At 62.4% G+C, this 16,122-nt stretch overlaps 1 protein-coding gene across 4 annotated transcripts; it reads right to left on the bottom strand.

The window, feature by feature from the left end:
* Positions 1 to 606: 606 nt before the first annotated feature.
* Positions 607 to 15,459, bottom strand: SCAF1 (SR-related CTD associated factor 1). Of its 4 annotated transcripts, none has more exons than XM_003127346.6 (11): positions 15,251 to 15,459; positions 11,661 to 11,774; positions 11,324 to 11,381; positions 10,514 to 10,608; positions 10,112 to 10,212; positions 9,895 to 10,010; positions 4,532 to 7,369; positions 3,792 to 3,874; positions 3,351 to 3,569; positions 1,325 to 1,453; positions 607 to 1,028 (listed from the first exon to the last, which is right to left on the bottom strand). In XM_003127346.6, exons 1-11 carry the CDS (start codon positions 15,305 to 15,307, stop codon positions 837 to 839), a joined length of 4,002 nt encoding a protein of 1,333 aa, XP_003127394.5. In that variant the 5' UTR covers positions 15,308 to 15,459; the 3' UTR covers positions 607 to 836. The 4 variants fall into 4 exon arrangements, with proteins under 4 accessions (XP_003127394.5, XP_084817447.1, XP_084817446.1 ...); XM_084961321.1 differs by lacking the exon at positions 15,251 to 15,459 and adding an exon at positions 14,649 to 14,682; XM_084961320.1 differs by lacking the exon at positions 15,251 to 15,459 and adding an exon at positions 12,372 to 12,544.
* Between the last annotated feature and the right edge of the window lie 663 nt (positions 15,460 to 16,122).

Here is a 16,122-nt window from a genome sequence, read left to right as displayed (position 1 = left end):
CCTCCTCTTTCTGGGGCTGTGGACTCCCCTCTGCATGGGCCTGCGAGGGGCAGCTATAAAGGAACTCTGGGCCCGACCCCAACCAGAAACCCAGCCCCTCCCCACGGCGCCTGGGATCTGGGTAACGGGGAACAATGGAGGCCAGCATGGCCCTGACTCACCACGCGGCCCCGGCTGCTCCCACCCCACCTCAGGGAGTCAGATCATCCCAGCCTCATGCGACTGAGCAGTAAAGAGTCCAGCTTGGTGGAGGATAAAGATCCTGCTTCGGGGGGCAGTTCCATGGCAGACGGATGGCACCCGGGTGCCCAGAGTCAGGAAGACACTGATCAGGGAGGGCCCAGGGAGCCCTTCCCGCCACCATCGCCACTCTTACGGCAAAGGCTCACTATGAACCAGGTCGTTTCTAAGGGCTTCACCTGGGTCTGACTTAATCCTCAGGACACCCACCTCAGAGACAAGGAAACAAGCCTGGGGAGAGGCACGCCCTTTCCCAGGTCACAGTCTGCTCTCCCCGCACCACCCTCCCACTCGGGCCAAGTCTCCTCCCCAACCCCTTCCCAAACTGGACTCAAAAGAAGGCTAAAAATCGGGGGGCTCGGGGGGTAACATTTCATGAAATTTTAATGAAATTGGGGGAGGGGCACGAACAGAAGGGCAGGGCGATGGGGACAGCCGGGCTGCGGGAGACGCAAGGGGCTGGGCAGGGGGCTCTCCTCTTTCCCACAGCGACCCCCCCCAATCATCCCACTGATGGGGGAGGGAAGTGGGGAGGCGGGGCCATAAATACGTCCAGAATTCCAAAGAGGGGAAGGCGGAAAGGGGCGGTTGGGGTCTCAGAGAGGGGGCAGGGGCAGGCCCGGGCCACCCTTGTCAGGCGGTCCTGGCTCCTTGGGCGGCCGTGGGGGTCCCGGGGGGTCCCCCGGCTTGCGGCCGTGCTTGCGGAAGTAGCGGTAGCGTTGGACGTAGGCGCGCACCAGGTTGCTCACCTTCACCGGGTTGATCTCCCCACTTTTGCTGTGGCAGATCTGGGGGGCGAGGCGCGGCTGCGGTCACCACCAGCCCTCCGGAGCCCCTGAACCCAGACTACCGAGCGCGGCCGGGGACTGGGATGGGCGCCGCTTCTCCCCAGGTCAAGGCCGGCGTCCCTACTTGTCCCCGCGATGCCAGCAGAAGAGGCCTGGCTGGGCTTGAGGAAATCCTGGGCCCGCCTCACCTTCCAGACGGATCTCACCCACCTGCCCTGTCTCCCCGACCCTGTTTGTCTGTCTGCGGGGCCACCAGCTCCGCCCCACCTTGCGCTTCTGTGCCCCCGGGGCCCCACCTTGTGGACGGCCTTCCTCAGGATGTCCTTGTACTCGTCCTTGGTGATATCCTTCTTCTGGTAATACGGCTTGATGGCCAGCTTCACCTCCTCCACCGCCCGCTCCTGCGTGTGCAGCTTCTTCAGGTACTGGAGAGGGCGGTGACGAGGTGGGAACAAGGGACCGCAAAGGTCAGGTGAGGTCCTGCAACACCCCTGCCTCCGCCCACTCAGAGTTCTCCCGGAGGTAGAAGTCCTGCTCAGTATCTGCCCTGTGCCCCCCTTGCTGCAGTCACCCCAGACCACAGGCCAGGCCTGGGTCTCTCCATGTCACTCGCATCTCCTCCAGGCTAGACCCTTGGCGGTCCCCAGGCATCCATGACCAGGATCCTGTGTCCCCTGCCCTTAGAGTCTGGCAGGGAGATGGACCTGAGTCAGGGGGCTATTCCTCACTGTCCCAGGGAAGATGGGGGCAGGAGAACTGAGGCCCGGGAAGGGCAGGACACCCCAGACTTCGAGGCCAACATCCCCCATGAGATGATAATGCCAGCTGTCAGGGAAGCTGAGCTGCACAGGGGGCTCCTCTGGGGTCCTGAAGCCCTCTGGCCCCCCAGGAGTGGGTTTCCAAAGAGAAGAGGCCGAGAGCAAGGGGTGGTGCCCCACACCTGTCTCACGTGTGGCCACAGAGGACAACAGCAGAGAACAGACCCGGGCAGCCTCAGTGGCGGAACAGGGACCTGCTGGTCGGCATGGGGCCCCAACTGGCCCTGTCCTGCAGCCCATGGCACATGCCAGGGACAGGCGCCCGGCAAAGCTGTATCCCCACCTGCTTCTCACGTGGGCTTAGAACACGGGGGATGACTCTGCTTTCCTGCTGGCGCTGGCCCTGGGGTGTGTAAAGGGTGAGTGGCGCCAGCGCCCGGTGACCGGCTGAGGAGCACGGTGGCCTGCACGCAGACCCCAGCGAGAGGCAAAGAGCCCTGAGCCCTGGGAGGAAGAGCCCGACGTGGTGGCGGAATAAACCCATGTGCCCGGCACCCATTCTTCCTCCCTCTGTCCAGAAACAGATGCTTGATCTGCTCCCGGGAACCTGACAAGACCATGGTGTGTGTGTGTATAAACACGTGTGGGGTGTTTGGTTTCGTTTGGTCTCTTTGTTTCTTCAGGGCCGCACCCATGACATACGGAGGTTCCCAAACTAGGGGTCCAATCAGAGCTACAGCTGCCAGCCTACACCACAGCCACAGCAATGTGGGATCCAAGCTGCATTTGCAACCTACACCACAGCTCGTGGCAACACTGGATCCTAACCCAATAAGCGAGGCCAGGGATTGAACCCGGGTCCTCATGGGTGCTGGTTGGGTTCGCTCATCACTGAGCCACAACGGAACTCCTTGTTTTGTTTTGTTGGGTGCACCGGAGGCATGTGGAAGTTCCCGGGCCAGGGATCGAACCCGCACAGCACTGTGACCTGTGCCACGGTTGTGGCAACAATGGATCCTTAACCTGCTACACCACAAAGGAACTTCCTACGTGTGTACTGATATCCACATCCATCTCCCCCCCGCACCCTTGCCCCGACCCCACCCCTGTCTGAAATTCTCTAAAAATCTGCCTAGCACCCTTTCCCAATCATCCGATCAAGTGGCAGTTTACTTCCTTGCAACATAATGACTTCATTTTTTCTCCCCCAGGGCCACACTGGCGGCACATGGAGGTTTCCAGGCTAGGGGATGAATAGGAGCAGCAGCTGCCGACCTACCGCCGCAGCCACAGCAACGCGGGATCCGAACCGTGTCTGCGACCTACACCACAGCTCACGGCAACAATGGCTCCTTAACCCACTGAGCGAGGCTAGGGATTGAACCCGCAACCTCATGGTTCCCAGTTGGATTCATTTCCGCTCGGCCACGATAGGAACGCCAATGACTTGGCCTTTATCTAAGTTCTCACTGGCTGGCTTTAGTCTCTGCTAGTCTTCTCGGGCCCCTGCCTGCGTTCTCTGCAAACCGTCAGCATCAACCCGCCTCTCCCAAGCCCAGTTCACCTTGTCTGTGTCCCCACGTCCCTCGGAGCTGCTGCTGCCCTCTCTCTTGTCAGCCGCTGCAGCCAGGCCGGTGGGGGTGGGAGGGGTAGAGCCACAGCCCCCCAGGGGGAGGCTGCCGGGGAGCAGGTAGCTGGAGGGGCCAGGGGGCAGACCCAGAGACGTGGGCACAGGAGCCGGAGTCACCCCCAGACTTGAGGGCGGCTTCCTGTGGCTGAGGATCTGCGGGGAACGTTTGGAGGATGAACAGAGGGAGGTGGAACGACGAGGGAACAGGCGCCCCTATTCCCACCATGGTTTCCCAACAGTCCCAGAGGCAACAGGCCCCTCTTCCGGCCGATCGATACCTTGCCCCAAAGCCTGCTGGGAGTTGAAGTTCCTCTCCTGACCCGGAGCAAGGGACAAGAGAAGGGGCTGCGGGGACTCTTCCCCAGGGGAGCCCACCTGGTTGGTGGCCTGGATCAGCTCCTGGGCCTTTGCTCGGCTTGCCAGGTTGGCTTCTTCCATCTTGAAGAGAAGTGCAGTCACTGCAGGAGAAGTGGGGATGACAAGGAGATCGGGAATTGACGCGAGGCGGGCGAAGCAAGCCCAGCCACACGCTGCCGCCTCCCACCCTGGGCCCCTGGGCCCCGGGACAGGCCATAAGGTCTCAGGCTCGGAACTGGGAAGAGGGAGCCCCAGCCACTGAGGGAAGTGCCCCCACTCGGGATGTCAGGACTCAAGATGCAGCGGAGGGGGGTGGTGGCAGTGGGGGGCTGTGTGCCAGGGTCGCACTGTGATGAGTGTGTCCCCAGCTTCCCTGGAGCTGGCCTTGCCCTCTCTCCTCACAGACAGTCTTAGGGGCTCCTGCCATCCTCTATTCTCACCCAGCCCTCCGCCAAGTCTATCCCAGTCCACTTGCAGGCGGACCCCAGGACTCGTGCCCCACCCCCGTCCGTGCTGAACGGACCGGCCACCCCGCTCCCACCTGCCATGCTCTCTTCCCGCGTGTCCAGGCATCATGGAACCTTCTGGACAGACCCCGTTGGCCCTGACCCACCCGTGGCCCTTCAAATCCTGGTCACTAGATACCCACCCCTTCCAAGGCGTCTCCACTACCTCCAAGTTTGTCCCCATGTGGCATTCTCCTCCCCGATCCCGTCCGTCTGCCCCCGTCTGCCCCGGCCCCCCCAGGGGACACTCACAGGCCAGGACGCCACTGGTAGTGCAGTCCACACCAGCGGGCAGGTTCCAGGGCATGGGTGGGGGCAGTGTGGGCAGCTGGGAGACACGGGGAGCTGGCCCATCCTCTGCCCCCGAGTCACCCGCGGTGGACCCCGCACTAGGGGCAGTGCTCGGAGCGGCCGCAGCCGTGCTGGTGGCCGTGGTGGTGGCCGGCTGCTGCTCCTCCTCCTCCTCCTCCTCCTCCTCCTCTTCCTCCTCCTCCTCCTCCGCCCCACCTCGGACCCCAGCCTCCTCGGTGGCCTCTTCTGGCAGGAAGGAGACCTCGGGTGTCTTGCAGCTGCTGTCCACAGTCTGCGAGTCGGGCGTGAGCGCAGGGGGTGGAGGGGCTGCCTTGGGGGGCGGGGTGCTAGGGGCCTTGGCCGCCCGCTCCTCCCCCGACCAGGAGGTCTCCTCGGCCCCCTTGGCTCCGGCTGTCTGGCTGCAGCTATCCGCCTTGGACTTCTTCAGCGTCACCGGGCCGCTGCTGCCGCCGCTGCTGCCCCCGCTGCGGATCTTCTTCCTGGTCTTGGATGGCTTGGTTTTTCCCTTGGTCCCCTTGGCTTTCTTGGCCCCAGCCTTGGCCTTGACCTTGGTCTTTTTGGGCTTGGTGCTGCCCTGAGCTGTTTTGGCCACCTCAGCAGGGGCCCGCTCGTCCGGCTTGAGGAAGGGGGAGCGGCTCTCTCGGTCTCGGCTGAACTTGACTCCAATGGAGCCCAGGCCGGCAGACGCGGCCTCCTTGGCCGGCGTGGTGCTGCTAACCCCCTCGCGGATCAGCACCGCCACCTTGGACTGGAGCTTCACCTTCCGGGAGGACGAGGACGAAGACGAGGACGAGGAGCCGGAGCCACTGCTGACTGCCGGCTTTGGCTGGGGCCCTGATGAGGGCGCCAAGTCCTTGGGGGGCCGAGCTTTCTTGGATGACCTGTCCCTGTCCCTCTCTCTGTCCCTGTCCCGCTCCCCCCCGTCCAGCGCCTTCCGCCGAGATCCCTTCTCCCGGGACGAAGAGGAGGAGGAGGCGGCCCCGGAGCGGCGCCGGTCCTTCTCGCTGCCCTTGCCGCCCCGCTCCTCAGCGCTCAGCCCCTCCGAGTCGTACAGGACCTCGCGCTTGGGTGACGAGGCCGGGGCCGGGGAGGCGCCTCGCGGGTCGGGCTTGTCCGGCCGGCCCACGGTGATGGTCCGCTTGATGGCGAAGAGGTCGTGGTCCGTGAGGTCCTGGATGGAGGGCGGCACGGCCCCCCGGCGGCGGCTGTCGCGCTCCCCGCCCAAGGAGGTGGAGCCGGAGGGCGGCTGGGCCGAGGCAGGGGCCTTCTCGCTGTCCCCGGACCGCTTCTCGCCGCGGGACCGCGACCGCTTCTTCTTCTTCTTGCTGCCGCCGCCATCCCTGTGCTTGCCGCGGTGCCGCTCGCGCCTGGAGGACGACGACGAGGAGGTGGCCGGGGGCGGGGAGGCGGAGCGCCGCCGCCGCCGCCGCTTCTCCCGGGATCGCGATCTGCGGCTGCCCCCGCGGCGCCGGTCGGTGCTGCGGGAGCGGCGGCGGGCAGAGCGGGAGCGGGAGCGGCGGCGGGCGGACGACGACGTGTGGGAGCTGGGCTTGCGGTCCCGCGAGCGGTGCTTCTTAGAGTCCCAGGGGGCGGCGGCGGCCGGCGGGGCGGGCTGCGCGCCGGCGGAGGACAAGGCAGCCTCCTTGGCCTCGCCGCCGCCGCCGCTCCGCTTGCGCTCCCGCCGGGACTTCTTGCGGGTGGGCGGGCCGGCGGGGGCGGCGTTGGCGGCGTTGGGGGCCGGGGAGGGCGAACGCTGGCGGTAGCGCTCCCGCCGCTGGGTCAGGATCTTGCGGCGCAGGTCCAGGCTGCCCCAGCGCGTGTCGGCCGCGGGCGGGGCGGGCGCCGGCTCCCCCAGGTCCACCTGCAGGGCGCCCTCGCCGTCGGACTCGGCGTGCAGGGACAGGAAGTCGTCGCCCTCGGGGGCCCGCGGGGCGGGCGGCGGCGGCGGCGGCGGCGGCGGCGGCGGCGGCTGGGCCGCAGCGGGGGCCGGGGCCGCGGAAGCAGGGCGCGCGGCGCGGCCGCCGGCCCGGAAGAGCGAGAGCGTCATCCTGGGCTCCTCCTCGGGCTGCACGATCTCGCCCTCCTCAATCTCTGAGTCCCCAGGCAGCAGCAGGGCCGGCGGGAGGGCGGCCCCACCGGCGGTCACCACCTCCACCGAGACCTTGCCTTCCCGGCAGGCCTCGGCCTCGGGCCCCACCACGAATACGCGCCGCCGCGTGGCTCCGTCAGCCCGGGTGGAGTCGGCCTGCGGCGGTGTTCCCAGGGCTGGAAGCGGCTGCAGGGGCTGGGGGTCCCGGCCGGGGCTCTCGTCACCTGGGAAGTCCTGGCTCAGGCTGTTGTCGTCGTAGATGCCCGCCAGGGTCTCTGAGATGCGGCTGATGCTCTGGGACAGGCCTTCCTCCTCCTCCTCCTCTTCCTCCTCCTCTTCTTCCTCCTCGTCCTCCTCCTCTTCAGGCGAGGGGGTCCCCGCTGATGAGCTGGGGTTGGAGCCAGTGGGCTCGAAGGGGTCGTACTTTTGCTCCGGAGCAGGCGGTGGGGAATAGGCCTCGTCGGTGGGGTGGAAGGGGTCATAGATATCAAACCGGGGTGCAGGAGGGGCCGGGGGCGCCGGGGGTGGTGGAGGGGGAGGCGGGGAAGGGGAGGAGGACGAGGGGGAAGGGGAGGGGGAGGAGGAGGCCGAGGAGGGGGCGGGGGGCGGGGCAGGGCCCCCGTCTCCGGTGCCCAAGGTGAGGAGGTGGCGGGCACAGGAGGGTCGAGAAGAGTGAGACTGCGGAGACACTGCAAAGGAAGAGCGCAGACAGGGTGGTGGTCGGCGGCCGGCCCAGCGCGGCGGAGGGGGCCGTAGGCAGGACAGCACCCGACCACTGTCCCCCTCGCCCAGCACTGACCCCGCGAGCAGGCCCTGCTCCCAGAACTTTCCGTGTCCACCTGTGGGACAGGAACAACTCCATGCCATAGGCACTGCGACCCAAGGTTCCGGGGGCAAACCGAGGCAAAGGGCCAAGGCACCTTCCCCAGGGTGCAGCCGGCTGGGGGGTCGACATCAGGGGGTAAACCCGGTCAGCACGGCCAGGTATCGCACCCTCCTCTGAGACCCCGCTTTCTAAGCACCCCCCAGTCTCAGCACCACAGTCACACACATGGAGACAAGCAACTCGGGCTGCACCAGGGGCGGGTGACAGGGCCAAGGTTCTGACACACACATCCGAGTCCAGAGGCCACTCTCTTAACCACAGGTAACTTCCACGGTCCGGCCCCAGCAAGGACGCCGGCACGGTCACACAGAAGGGGTCAGGGGAGCCTGGGGCCCAGGGGGCAGCGCCAGGGCCAATTCCTGACCAGGACCCCGGGTGCCCGCCTTCACCCTCGACGTGCCCCAGGGCAAATAACTCAACCGCTATCTGCCTCAGTTTCCTCATCTGTCAAGTGGGGGGTTGCTCACTCATTCCACACACCTTTCCTGGCCACCCAGCAGGCACAGTTCAGGGCCCTAAGCCTAGAACAGGGAACAAGGGATAAAAATCCCCACCTTCTAAGTGCTCAGAGGAGCGCAGGGAAACAGTGCATGGAGCCCTCGTGGAGCCCGGCAGCCGCTGAGGGCTCCTGGGGACGAGGGGACCAGACCCTCCTGCTGGGAACAAGCCAGACCCAGCCCAGCACCTCGAGGACCGGGTGAGCAGGAGCTCTGACCGTCCTGGCTGTGGCTGCCTTCCACTCCACAACCTGAAGCAGACACCAGTCTGCAGACAGGGGCAGTCGGCAAAGGAGACTCGCTTCTTCATAAACGGTTTTTTTTGCAGGATGGGACTATGGGTACGTTTCTTTTCTTTTTCTTCCATTCTTTGTACTTTCCAAAAACCAAAAAAAAAAAAAAAAAAAAAAAAAAAAAAAAAACACTTGCAATAAGAAAACAAAACATGAGGAGTTCCCATTGTGGCTCAGCGGTAATGAATCCAACTGGTATCCATGAGGACGCAGGTTTGATCCCTGGCCTTGCTCAGTGGGTTCAGGATCCAGTACTGCCGTGAGCTGGGGTGTAGGTGGCAGATGCAGCTCAGATGTGGCGTGGCTGTGGCTGTGGCATAGGCCGGCAGCTGCGGCTCTGATTTGATCCCTAGGCTAGAAACTTCCATATGCTGTAGGTGCCGCCCTAAACAGAAAAAAAAAAAAAAAAGACAAAACAGGGATGTTTACTTGTGTCGCAGTGAGTTAAGGATGCCAAGCTGCTGCAGCTGTGAGGCAGGTGGCAACTGAGGCATGGGTTCAATTCCTGGCCCACATGGCAAAGGTGAGGCCAAGAGAAAAAAAAAGGTCTGATTGGAACACTGTCCCCCACTTATTTACTTATTATTCCCTGTGTCTGCTGATTTTAAAAGAAATGAAAATACTTCAGGGAACGTGGGCCCCGGAGAGAGGGGTGGGCTTGAGGCGCCATGTGCCCAAAGCCTGATGGGTAAGTCACCTGGCATCTCCGAGAAGAGAAAAGGACAAGGAAAACGTGAGAAGGCTCTGCGGGTGTGCCCGCCTCTGGCAGAACACCTGCTCGTAGCCAACCTGCTACTATGCCTTCCTCTCCTTTCCAGGCCTCCCCAGGTACGTGTGCGCACGCAGAATGGGAGTCTCAACCCAGGGTTCTCATCGGGGTCCTGGGGGACCGGCATCAGCATCACTGGGGATTGAGTTAGAAATGCAAACTCCTGAGCCCAACCCCAGACCTGCTGAATCAGAAACCCTGGGCATGGGTCTGGCAACCTGCGGATTAACAAGGCCCTCCCGGTGATTCCACTGCCTGCTCAAGTTTGAGACCCTCTGCGGAGGTCAGGGGCTTACCAGTGGACGTGGGGCCAAAAGCAGACTCCCCCTGTGGCAGGTGCACATTGCAGACGTCAAAACCTCCGGCTTTACACCCAGAAGGCCCAGGACCACCACTAAGCAACTGACTATGCCACTGAAGCAAGTGACTTCCCTCCTCCGGACTTCTCTCCTCCTGGAAGCAGCGATGCTAAGAGTCCCCCAGCCCGGGGAGACAAATTCCTAACGCAGTTACACGGGCTCCGAGAGCCCTGGACACACTGAGTGTCTCACATGTGCCGACGGCCCCCACGCGGCAGCTTTCAGAACCGCTTCTACTTTACACGCATCTGCATGCACAGCCAGCCTTTCCTGATGTCGGATAGAAGACACCACAGCACAGTGCTTGTCTGGACGACACAACCGTCACCACGACGACCACCAGCAACAGCTGATGCTCACACAAGGTCGACGCTGGCCACCCGCCCCGACGCTGCCCTGGCCCCACATACCCGTTTTGCCTGTCCTCCAGGCCCTGGGACGGGGCAGCAGGCTGGGCACAGGAAGAGGGATTGGATCCCTGTCCCCAATTCGGACCTCGGCCACCAACTCCAGCATGTCCTCGCTTCTACAAGACAGAAGGGGTGAGTCAGCCTCACAGGAGCTTCCGACTCCCACACGGGGGGGGGCGGGGGAGGGCTGTCCCACTCCAGCTGCCCAAATACTCACTCGCCAGGCCGCAGGTCCAGGTGGCTGGGCACCCAGGTATCGGGGGGATCCAGGACACTCACCAGCCCCGCGAGGAGGCCGTCCGCAGCCACGTCCAAGACCTGGAATCGGCCAGGAGGGGCTCTAGCCTCTCCCTGCTCATGTGACGACCCACACACGCCGCATCCCCAGGCCCTGACCTCACAGTAACCCGGGCATCTGCGGCCCTGAGAAATCACGAGCACCTAACCAACCCCGCCTCCCGACTGCCTCCAGGACTCCCGCCCACACTGCCCCCGATCAGCACCCCGGCCCCAGCAGTCTGGGACCCCTCCCTCCCCTGCATCTCAGCGATCCAGGCCCCAAGGACCTTCCGGCCCCAGCTCCAGCAGTCCAGGTCCCTAGCCCCCTCTTCTTACTCACAGTAGCCGTGTCAGTCCCCCCTGATTCCTGGGAACGGGGCTCTGACCGTGGGCTCCGGCAGCGCCTCCATCGAAGGCCATGACACCGAGAGCCATCTGGAGAGAGATGTGCGTGTGGCATTGGAGACGGGGGCTGGATGCAGAGACCCCGAGGGGCACAGGAGAAAGCCTGCCTAGCTCTCGACCAGGGAACCAAGCTCCTGCCTACTCCCAGCCTCCATCCAACCGTCTCCCAACTTGAGTCCCAGAAGGACGTCCCCAACCCCCTTGTGAGGCGCCAGCTCCCTCACCCATGTGTCCTCCCAGCTGCCCTCAGGATGATGTCCAGGCTAGTCAGCCTGGCACTGGAGCCTTGCTGTGACCCAGTCCCCACGGAGTGATCCTGCCTCCCTACGTGCCGACCCCAGAGAACCCCAATGCAGTCCGGCAACTCTCGTGCGCCCGCTGCCACCACCCTGCCCAGCCGGCTTTCCTCTTTTCCAGACAACTCAGACACAGGTCGCCTGTCACCTCCTCGATGCAGCCTTCCCAGACTCCAGCACCCTCCACACTAGCCTAGCCGGGCCTCCTTCCCTCGCACGGGGCCTTAGGCTACCTCTGTGCTGGGACTCTGTCTCCCCTCCATCAGACTGTGAGCGCCTCCGAGGCAGCCACGGAGTCCAACCCATCTTGGGCTCCCTGTGCCAGGGCTGGGGTGGTGCACCCAGGAGGCCTCGGGAAAGCGTCCACGAATGAGATTAGGAAAAAGAATGCAGAGATAGGGCCGGGGGCGGGGGGGGGGGGTGCTAGGAGGAACCGGAACCCGTCGTACCTTTATCATTTGGCAGATCCCCCTGCAGGGAACTTCCCACAGCCTGCTGAATGGCCCGCTGAAGGAAAGGTGAGGGTGAAGGGGGTGGAAAGAAAGAGCAGTCAGGGGACGCATGCAAAAGGTCACAAGCTCTGCTGCTGGGAGACAGCCGTTCCGGACACCCCTGCAACGGGACTCCAACTCTACAGACAGGCCAAGAGTCCTGGCCCCCAACCCCTCCCCACTGCCACCGCCACTGCTGCTGCCGCCGCCGCCGCCACTGCCGCTGAGGGTCCAGGCGTCAAGGCCCTGGAACCGGCCCCTCCCGCCCGCGGCCCCAGGGGTCCAGCAGCCTCACCAAGATAAACGCAGAAGGAGAAAGTGCAGGGTCTCTGTCTGGCGGACCGTCAGCCCGATCCTCGCCTGACTCCTCTGTCTTCCCTCGAGACTCATCTTCCTCCTCCATGGTCACCTGGAGGTGGACGGGGCGAGAGGGTGGAGGCGAGGCCACTGGGCAGGGCGGGGCAGCGTCAGGAGACAGTGGACACGAAGCCCTCGGGGGCCTCCGTTCCAGTCATCCCAGTCCCAGGACAAGGGACAGGCCCAGCACGGACACCAGGGTGACTGGAGCAACTCCTCCCACGTCTGAATTTCAGTGGCCTCCTCGGTCAAAAGGAGGCCTTCCCAGCCTTTTTTTTTTTTTTTTTTTTGGCTTTTTAGGGCCTCACCTGCAGCATATGAAGTACCCAGGCTAGGGGTCCAATCGGAGCTATAGCTGCCGGCCTGCGCCACAGCCACAGCCACACAGGAGCCCTGACCCCCCTGGGCGGAGCCAGGAATCAAACCCGCATTCTCAAGGATACTAGTCAGGTTTGTTACCATGGAGCCACAACGGGAACTCCTTTCTCAGCCTCTCTCCACACCCTGCTCCCCAGTTCCCACAGCTTCCCCACCACAAATTTTAAGAGCACAAGGGAGCCCGCCTTCATGGAAGCCAACCCAAGGCCCAGACTTTTTTTCTGTTGAGCTGTGATTTCAAACACCACGTCCCATAGGCTCAGAGACCCACCTTTCCCAAACTGAGATGTGTGCCCGTGTGCTGGGGGCGCCTCAAACACCATGCAACTTCCAACTTGCTAAAGCATCGATTTTCTTCAATGGCGGGGCCCCAACCAAACGTCTGGATAACACAGAACCTATGCTGGTGCTACGGGAGGCTGATCTACAAAACCAGCGTGCCGCTTTGAAAACGAAAACACGGATTTCAGAAGTGTTTGTTGTCCACCAGATGCCAAAGGGAGTGTCCTCCTGTGGCCTTCAGCGTGGCTGAAGGCTTTGTGATGGCACCGAAATTCTTGGCTGAGAGGGAAGCTGAAAGATCATTCAGACTGATGGGGGTCTTGATGGGGGCTTCAGGAAATGCAATTATTTGGGCTGTAGGCTTCCCCGAAGCCGTCAGTTCTCCTCCTCTGAAAACAATCATCTGGTCCCACAGTCACCAGCAAGCTTCAAAATCCCTAACCCCCAGCTCGAGGTGCTTATCTAGAAGCAGGCACAATAGGAGCAGCTAACTCCGAGAAAGGCTGTGTGACATGAAAGCAGGGCTAACCTCTGACCGGGTAACTATTACTATGAGGCTTTCGTGCCCAGGTTTTCCCCACTTGGCTCCCCACACCCCTAGGGGGCACACCTGCCCCCACCAAAGAAAAAAAAAAGACCTCAGTCCTGGCCTCCCTCCTACCACAGATTTGCAAGCTGATGGCAAAGCTCTCCCCTGCAGCCGCCCAGCTCTCTAAGAGCCTGCAGCTCCTTCCCTAACCGCCACAGACATAACCCACCCTGAAGAGGCCCTCTGGACAGTTCCCAGCCCTGGAGCTGCTCTCTCTGCCTTCTGGGGTGGGGGTGGGGGTAGGGGGTGGGAAGCAGCACATGCTTCAGAGAACTGTGTCTGTCACATCACAGAAGCTTAATCAAGATGTGCTGAGTACAGACCCACAGATCTCCAAACCCTCCTGGGTAGGAAGATCCCCCCTGGAGCATTTAGACGAGCCCCATGCTTTGCAGAGGGTGTGTCTCTTCGACCCAAGAAGGCTCGGCAGACCCTGCCAGGTCCCTCTGGATCAGGTTCCCAAACTACAGTCTGATAGCAGTTGAGTGCTTCACGAATAGCTTGTTATAAAGGCAAATTGAACACAGTAGAAGATGCTTCGCAACACATCCCAAGTAAGTGGAAACAGTAATTAACAGGATTGGAGTATTAGTTTAACACATAGGACGGTGTATGTTGGGTCTCAGTGTACAAATGCATTTCTCACTGTGGATCAAGGTCAAAAGCGTTTCAAAAGCACTGGCGTGAGACGAAGTCTAGATGATCCTCTAGACTTTCCCAGACCAAGGTGGACTAACTCTCTCTGAAGCCCCAAGGCCACCCCGAATTTTTTAACATTTTGCATTTGAATTACTTTCTAAAGGGCAAGTATATTTGAGCTGGGCAAAATTTCCAATACGTTCCTTTGTCTTACTCTCCTGGCCGATTATCTGGCCCCCAAAGGCATTCGAATTTGCTCCAGGCATAGAGCCTGCACTCTTGCAGTCACACTCAAAGCCACCTAGATGGTTCCAGGTCCTTCTAACTGTCCCCAGTCTCCTGTCACCCAGATTAGACACTCCCCAGACAGTTGGAGACCCATCCAAGCCTCCCAGCACATCTCAGTATTTGCTTCCTTCCCTTAGTCGGTACATCCCACTCCTCTGAATGGCTATAAAAGACTTCCTTGCGCTGGAACTGTTCTTCCATGGCCTGGCTAAATGGCCCTAGACCCATGTAGGTGAGCCGCATTCTCAGGTCAGCCCATGTACACACTGCTCAGCCCTAGGAGATATACCCCAGCCATAGGTGGCTCTGCAGATACTCCCCAGCTCCTGCAGACCTCCTTCACCCCTGGGACATATCTCAAGATCTCAAGATGGCCCCAGAACCCTCCAAACAGACTCTAGCCTCGGGTCAGCCTATAAAGACATTCAACAGTGCCTACAGAAATGACCCAAGCCAGCTATATGACGGAGGGCAGGCTTCAGTCTCGGTCCAGGTCCTGTGGACGCCCCTAGTCCTCTAGGAGACGCCCGGTCCATGCCCCCCGGCACCCCAGACCCGTCCCGGGGCCTCGAGAAGGCCCCCCGCTCGGCGCCAGGCTCCGCCGCCGCTACCGGGCCCAAGGCCGACCCGCTAAGCCCTCCAGGCCCCGCGGCGTGTCGGGAGGACCCCGGGACAAGTAGCGACCCGACTCCGCCCCGCCCACCCCGATAGGCCCGAGCCCCGCCGCTCGGACCGCCGCCGCCATCTTACCCCGCCGCTCGGGCTGCGGCTCCGGCCCCGGCGCGGGGCGGGGCGGGCTGGGGCGGGGCTCGCGAGCAAAGGGAGGAGAAAGGAGGAGCTAAAACGCCGCCGAGCTTGCCGGGACTTCAAGTACCGAGCACCGTGCCGTGAAGGCTGGTGGGAAGGCTTCGGACTCAGTTTCCCAGCAGTCAACGGGGCAGATGGGCCGGGTGCGCGCGACGTACGCCGGGAGACGTAGTCCGCGCGTCGCCTCCGCCGCGCGGGGACTGCGAGGGGATGAGGGGTGAAGTGGGCGGGGTTGCGGTAGCGCGCGATTAAGCCCCATAGTGCCCTGCACGCGCGCGGAAAGAGCAGCGGAAAAGGAAGTGACGTAAAGAGCGCTCAGCCTGACAGGTGCAAGGGAGTTGTAGTTCCGCGGAGTGAGCCGTGGGGCGGGGGGGAAGCAGGACTGGCTGGAAGTTGCCCCGCCCACATTCTGGGGATCCCAGAATCCTGATGCCCAAGTTCTCTCTAAATTTAGAACCAAGAAGCCCGGCCCTACAGCTTCCTCCTCATTTACAACAGAAAAATCCAAATCCGATTCCTCTCAGAGCCGAGGGGTCCGGACTCACATTTCCCTCAGAAGTCCGAGCCCTCCTTCCTCTTAGATCCAGGAGTCGGGCCTTCATGCCTCCCTCAGACCATTCCTGGTCTCAAACGCCTTACGCGAACACAGGGGTTCGGGTACCCCATTCCAATTCCCTCGGATCCAGAATATTGGGTCCCCCCGCTCCTTCAGCCCTCGGACCGATGAGTCCGGGCCCTCAGCAATCTAGAAGCAAGGACCTCCAGAACTCCTCCTTCCAGGACCCAGGAGTCCAAACCTCCAGTCACAATCTCTCCTTGCGACCCAGGGGTCTGGGTCCTGGGCTTTCTCCTCCTTCAAGACTCGGAAATCCTGACCCTAGACCCTTCATAACCCAGGCGTCCCCGCTTGGGCGAGCTGGCTCATGAATTAGGAATGCAGTGATCTCACGGCCCCTCCCTTCCCGGTTACCCGCTGGCCCCCCTCCAGGGCCCCATCTCCCCTCCCAGTCTGTCTTCCGCTAGGCTGGGACAGCGGGAACCGGAAGCCTGGGTCCCGTAGCGGGCGGAGCCTCCATCACCCAACCCAGATGCCAGAGTCGGGAGCTTGGCTTGGGTCCCAGGACAGAGGTTAATTTCCCCTCAGGACTCGCTCCTTCCTCAGAGCGCGCCTATATACGGCCGCGTGCGCAAGACTCAAGCCCCGCCTACTAGAACAAGGCCTCGGGGACGGTACCCTGAGAAGCTAGCTGCAACACAGGGTTTCTCATTTACATAGTCCCACCCCGAACGATTTTCCGGACCCGTCTACGAAGAGAATAAGAACTCTTATTAGCATGGCTCCGCCCCCCCGGCGCGCCAGCCGAGAGCGCGTGGCGCTGCTCGGGGTGAGCACAGTTCTCTCATTAGCATGTTCCCG

This window comes from Sus scrofa, chromosome 6 (genome assembly GCF_054392235.1).
Source record: "Sus scrofa isolate SSC_HxYL_T2T_F1_AM1 chromosome 6, Sscrofa_HxYL_maternal_Yorkshire_Landrace_v2.0, whole genome shotgun sequence".
Taxonomy (NCBI): Eukaryota; Metazoa; Chordata; class Mammalia; order Artiodactyla; family Suidae; genus Sus; species Sus scrofa.
This window is presented reverse-complemented; position numbering and strand designations above follow the sequence as displayed.

Bases quoted from the DNA above. Each gene is read 5' to 3' on its own strand.
- SCAF1 (XM_003127346.6), bottom strand. From the start codon at position 15,307: ATGAAGGCCCGACTCCTGGATCTAAGAGGAAGGAGGGCTCGGACTTCT. The intron at 10,213-10,513 runs GTGAGTAAGAAG...GGCCGATTCCAG, and splicing joins GGGGGACTGACACGGCTACT to GTCTTGGACGTGGCTGCGGA. The intron at 10,011-10,111 runs GTGAGTATTTGG...TCTGTCTTGTAG, and splicing joins CTGGACCTGCGGCCTGGCGA to AAGCGAGGACATGCTGGAGT.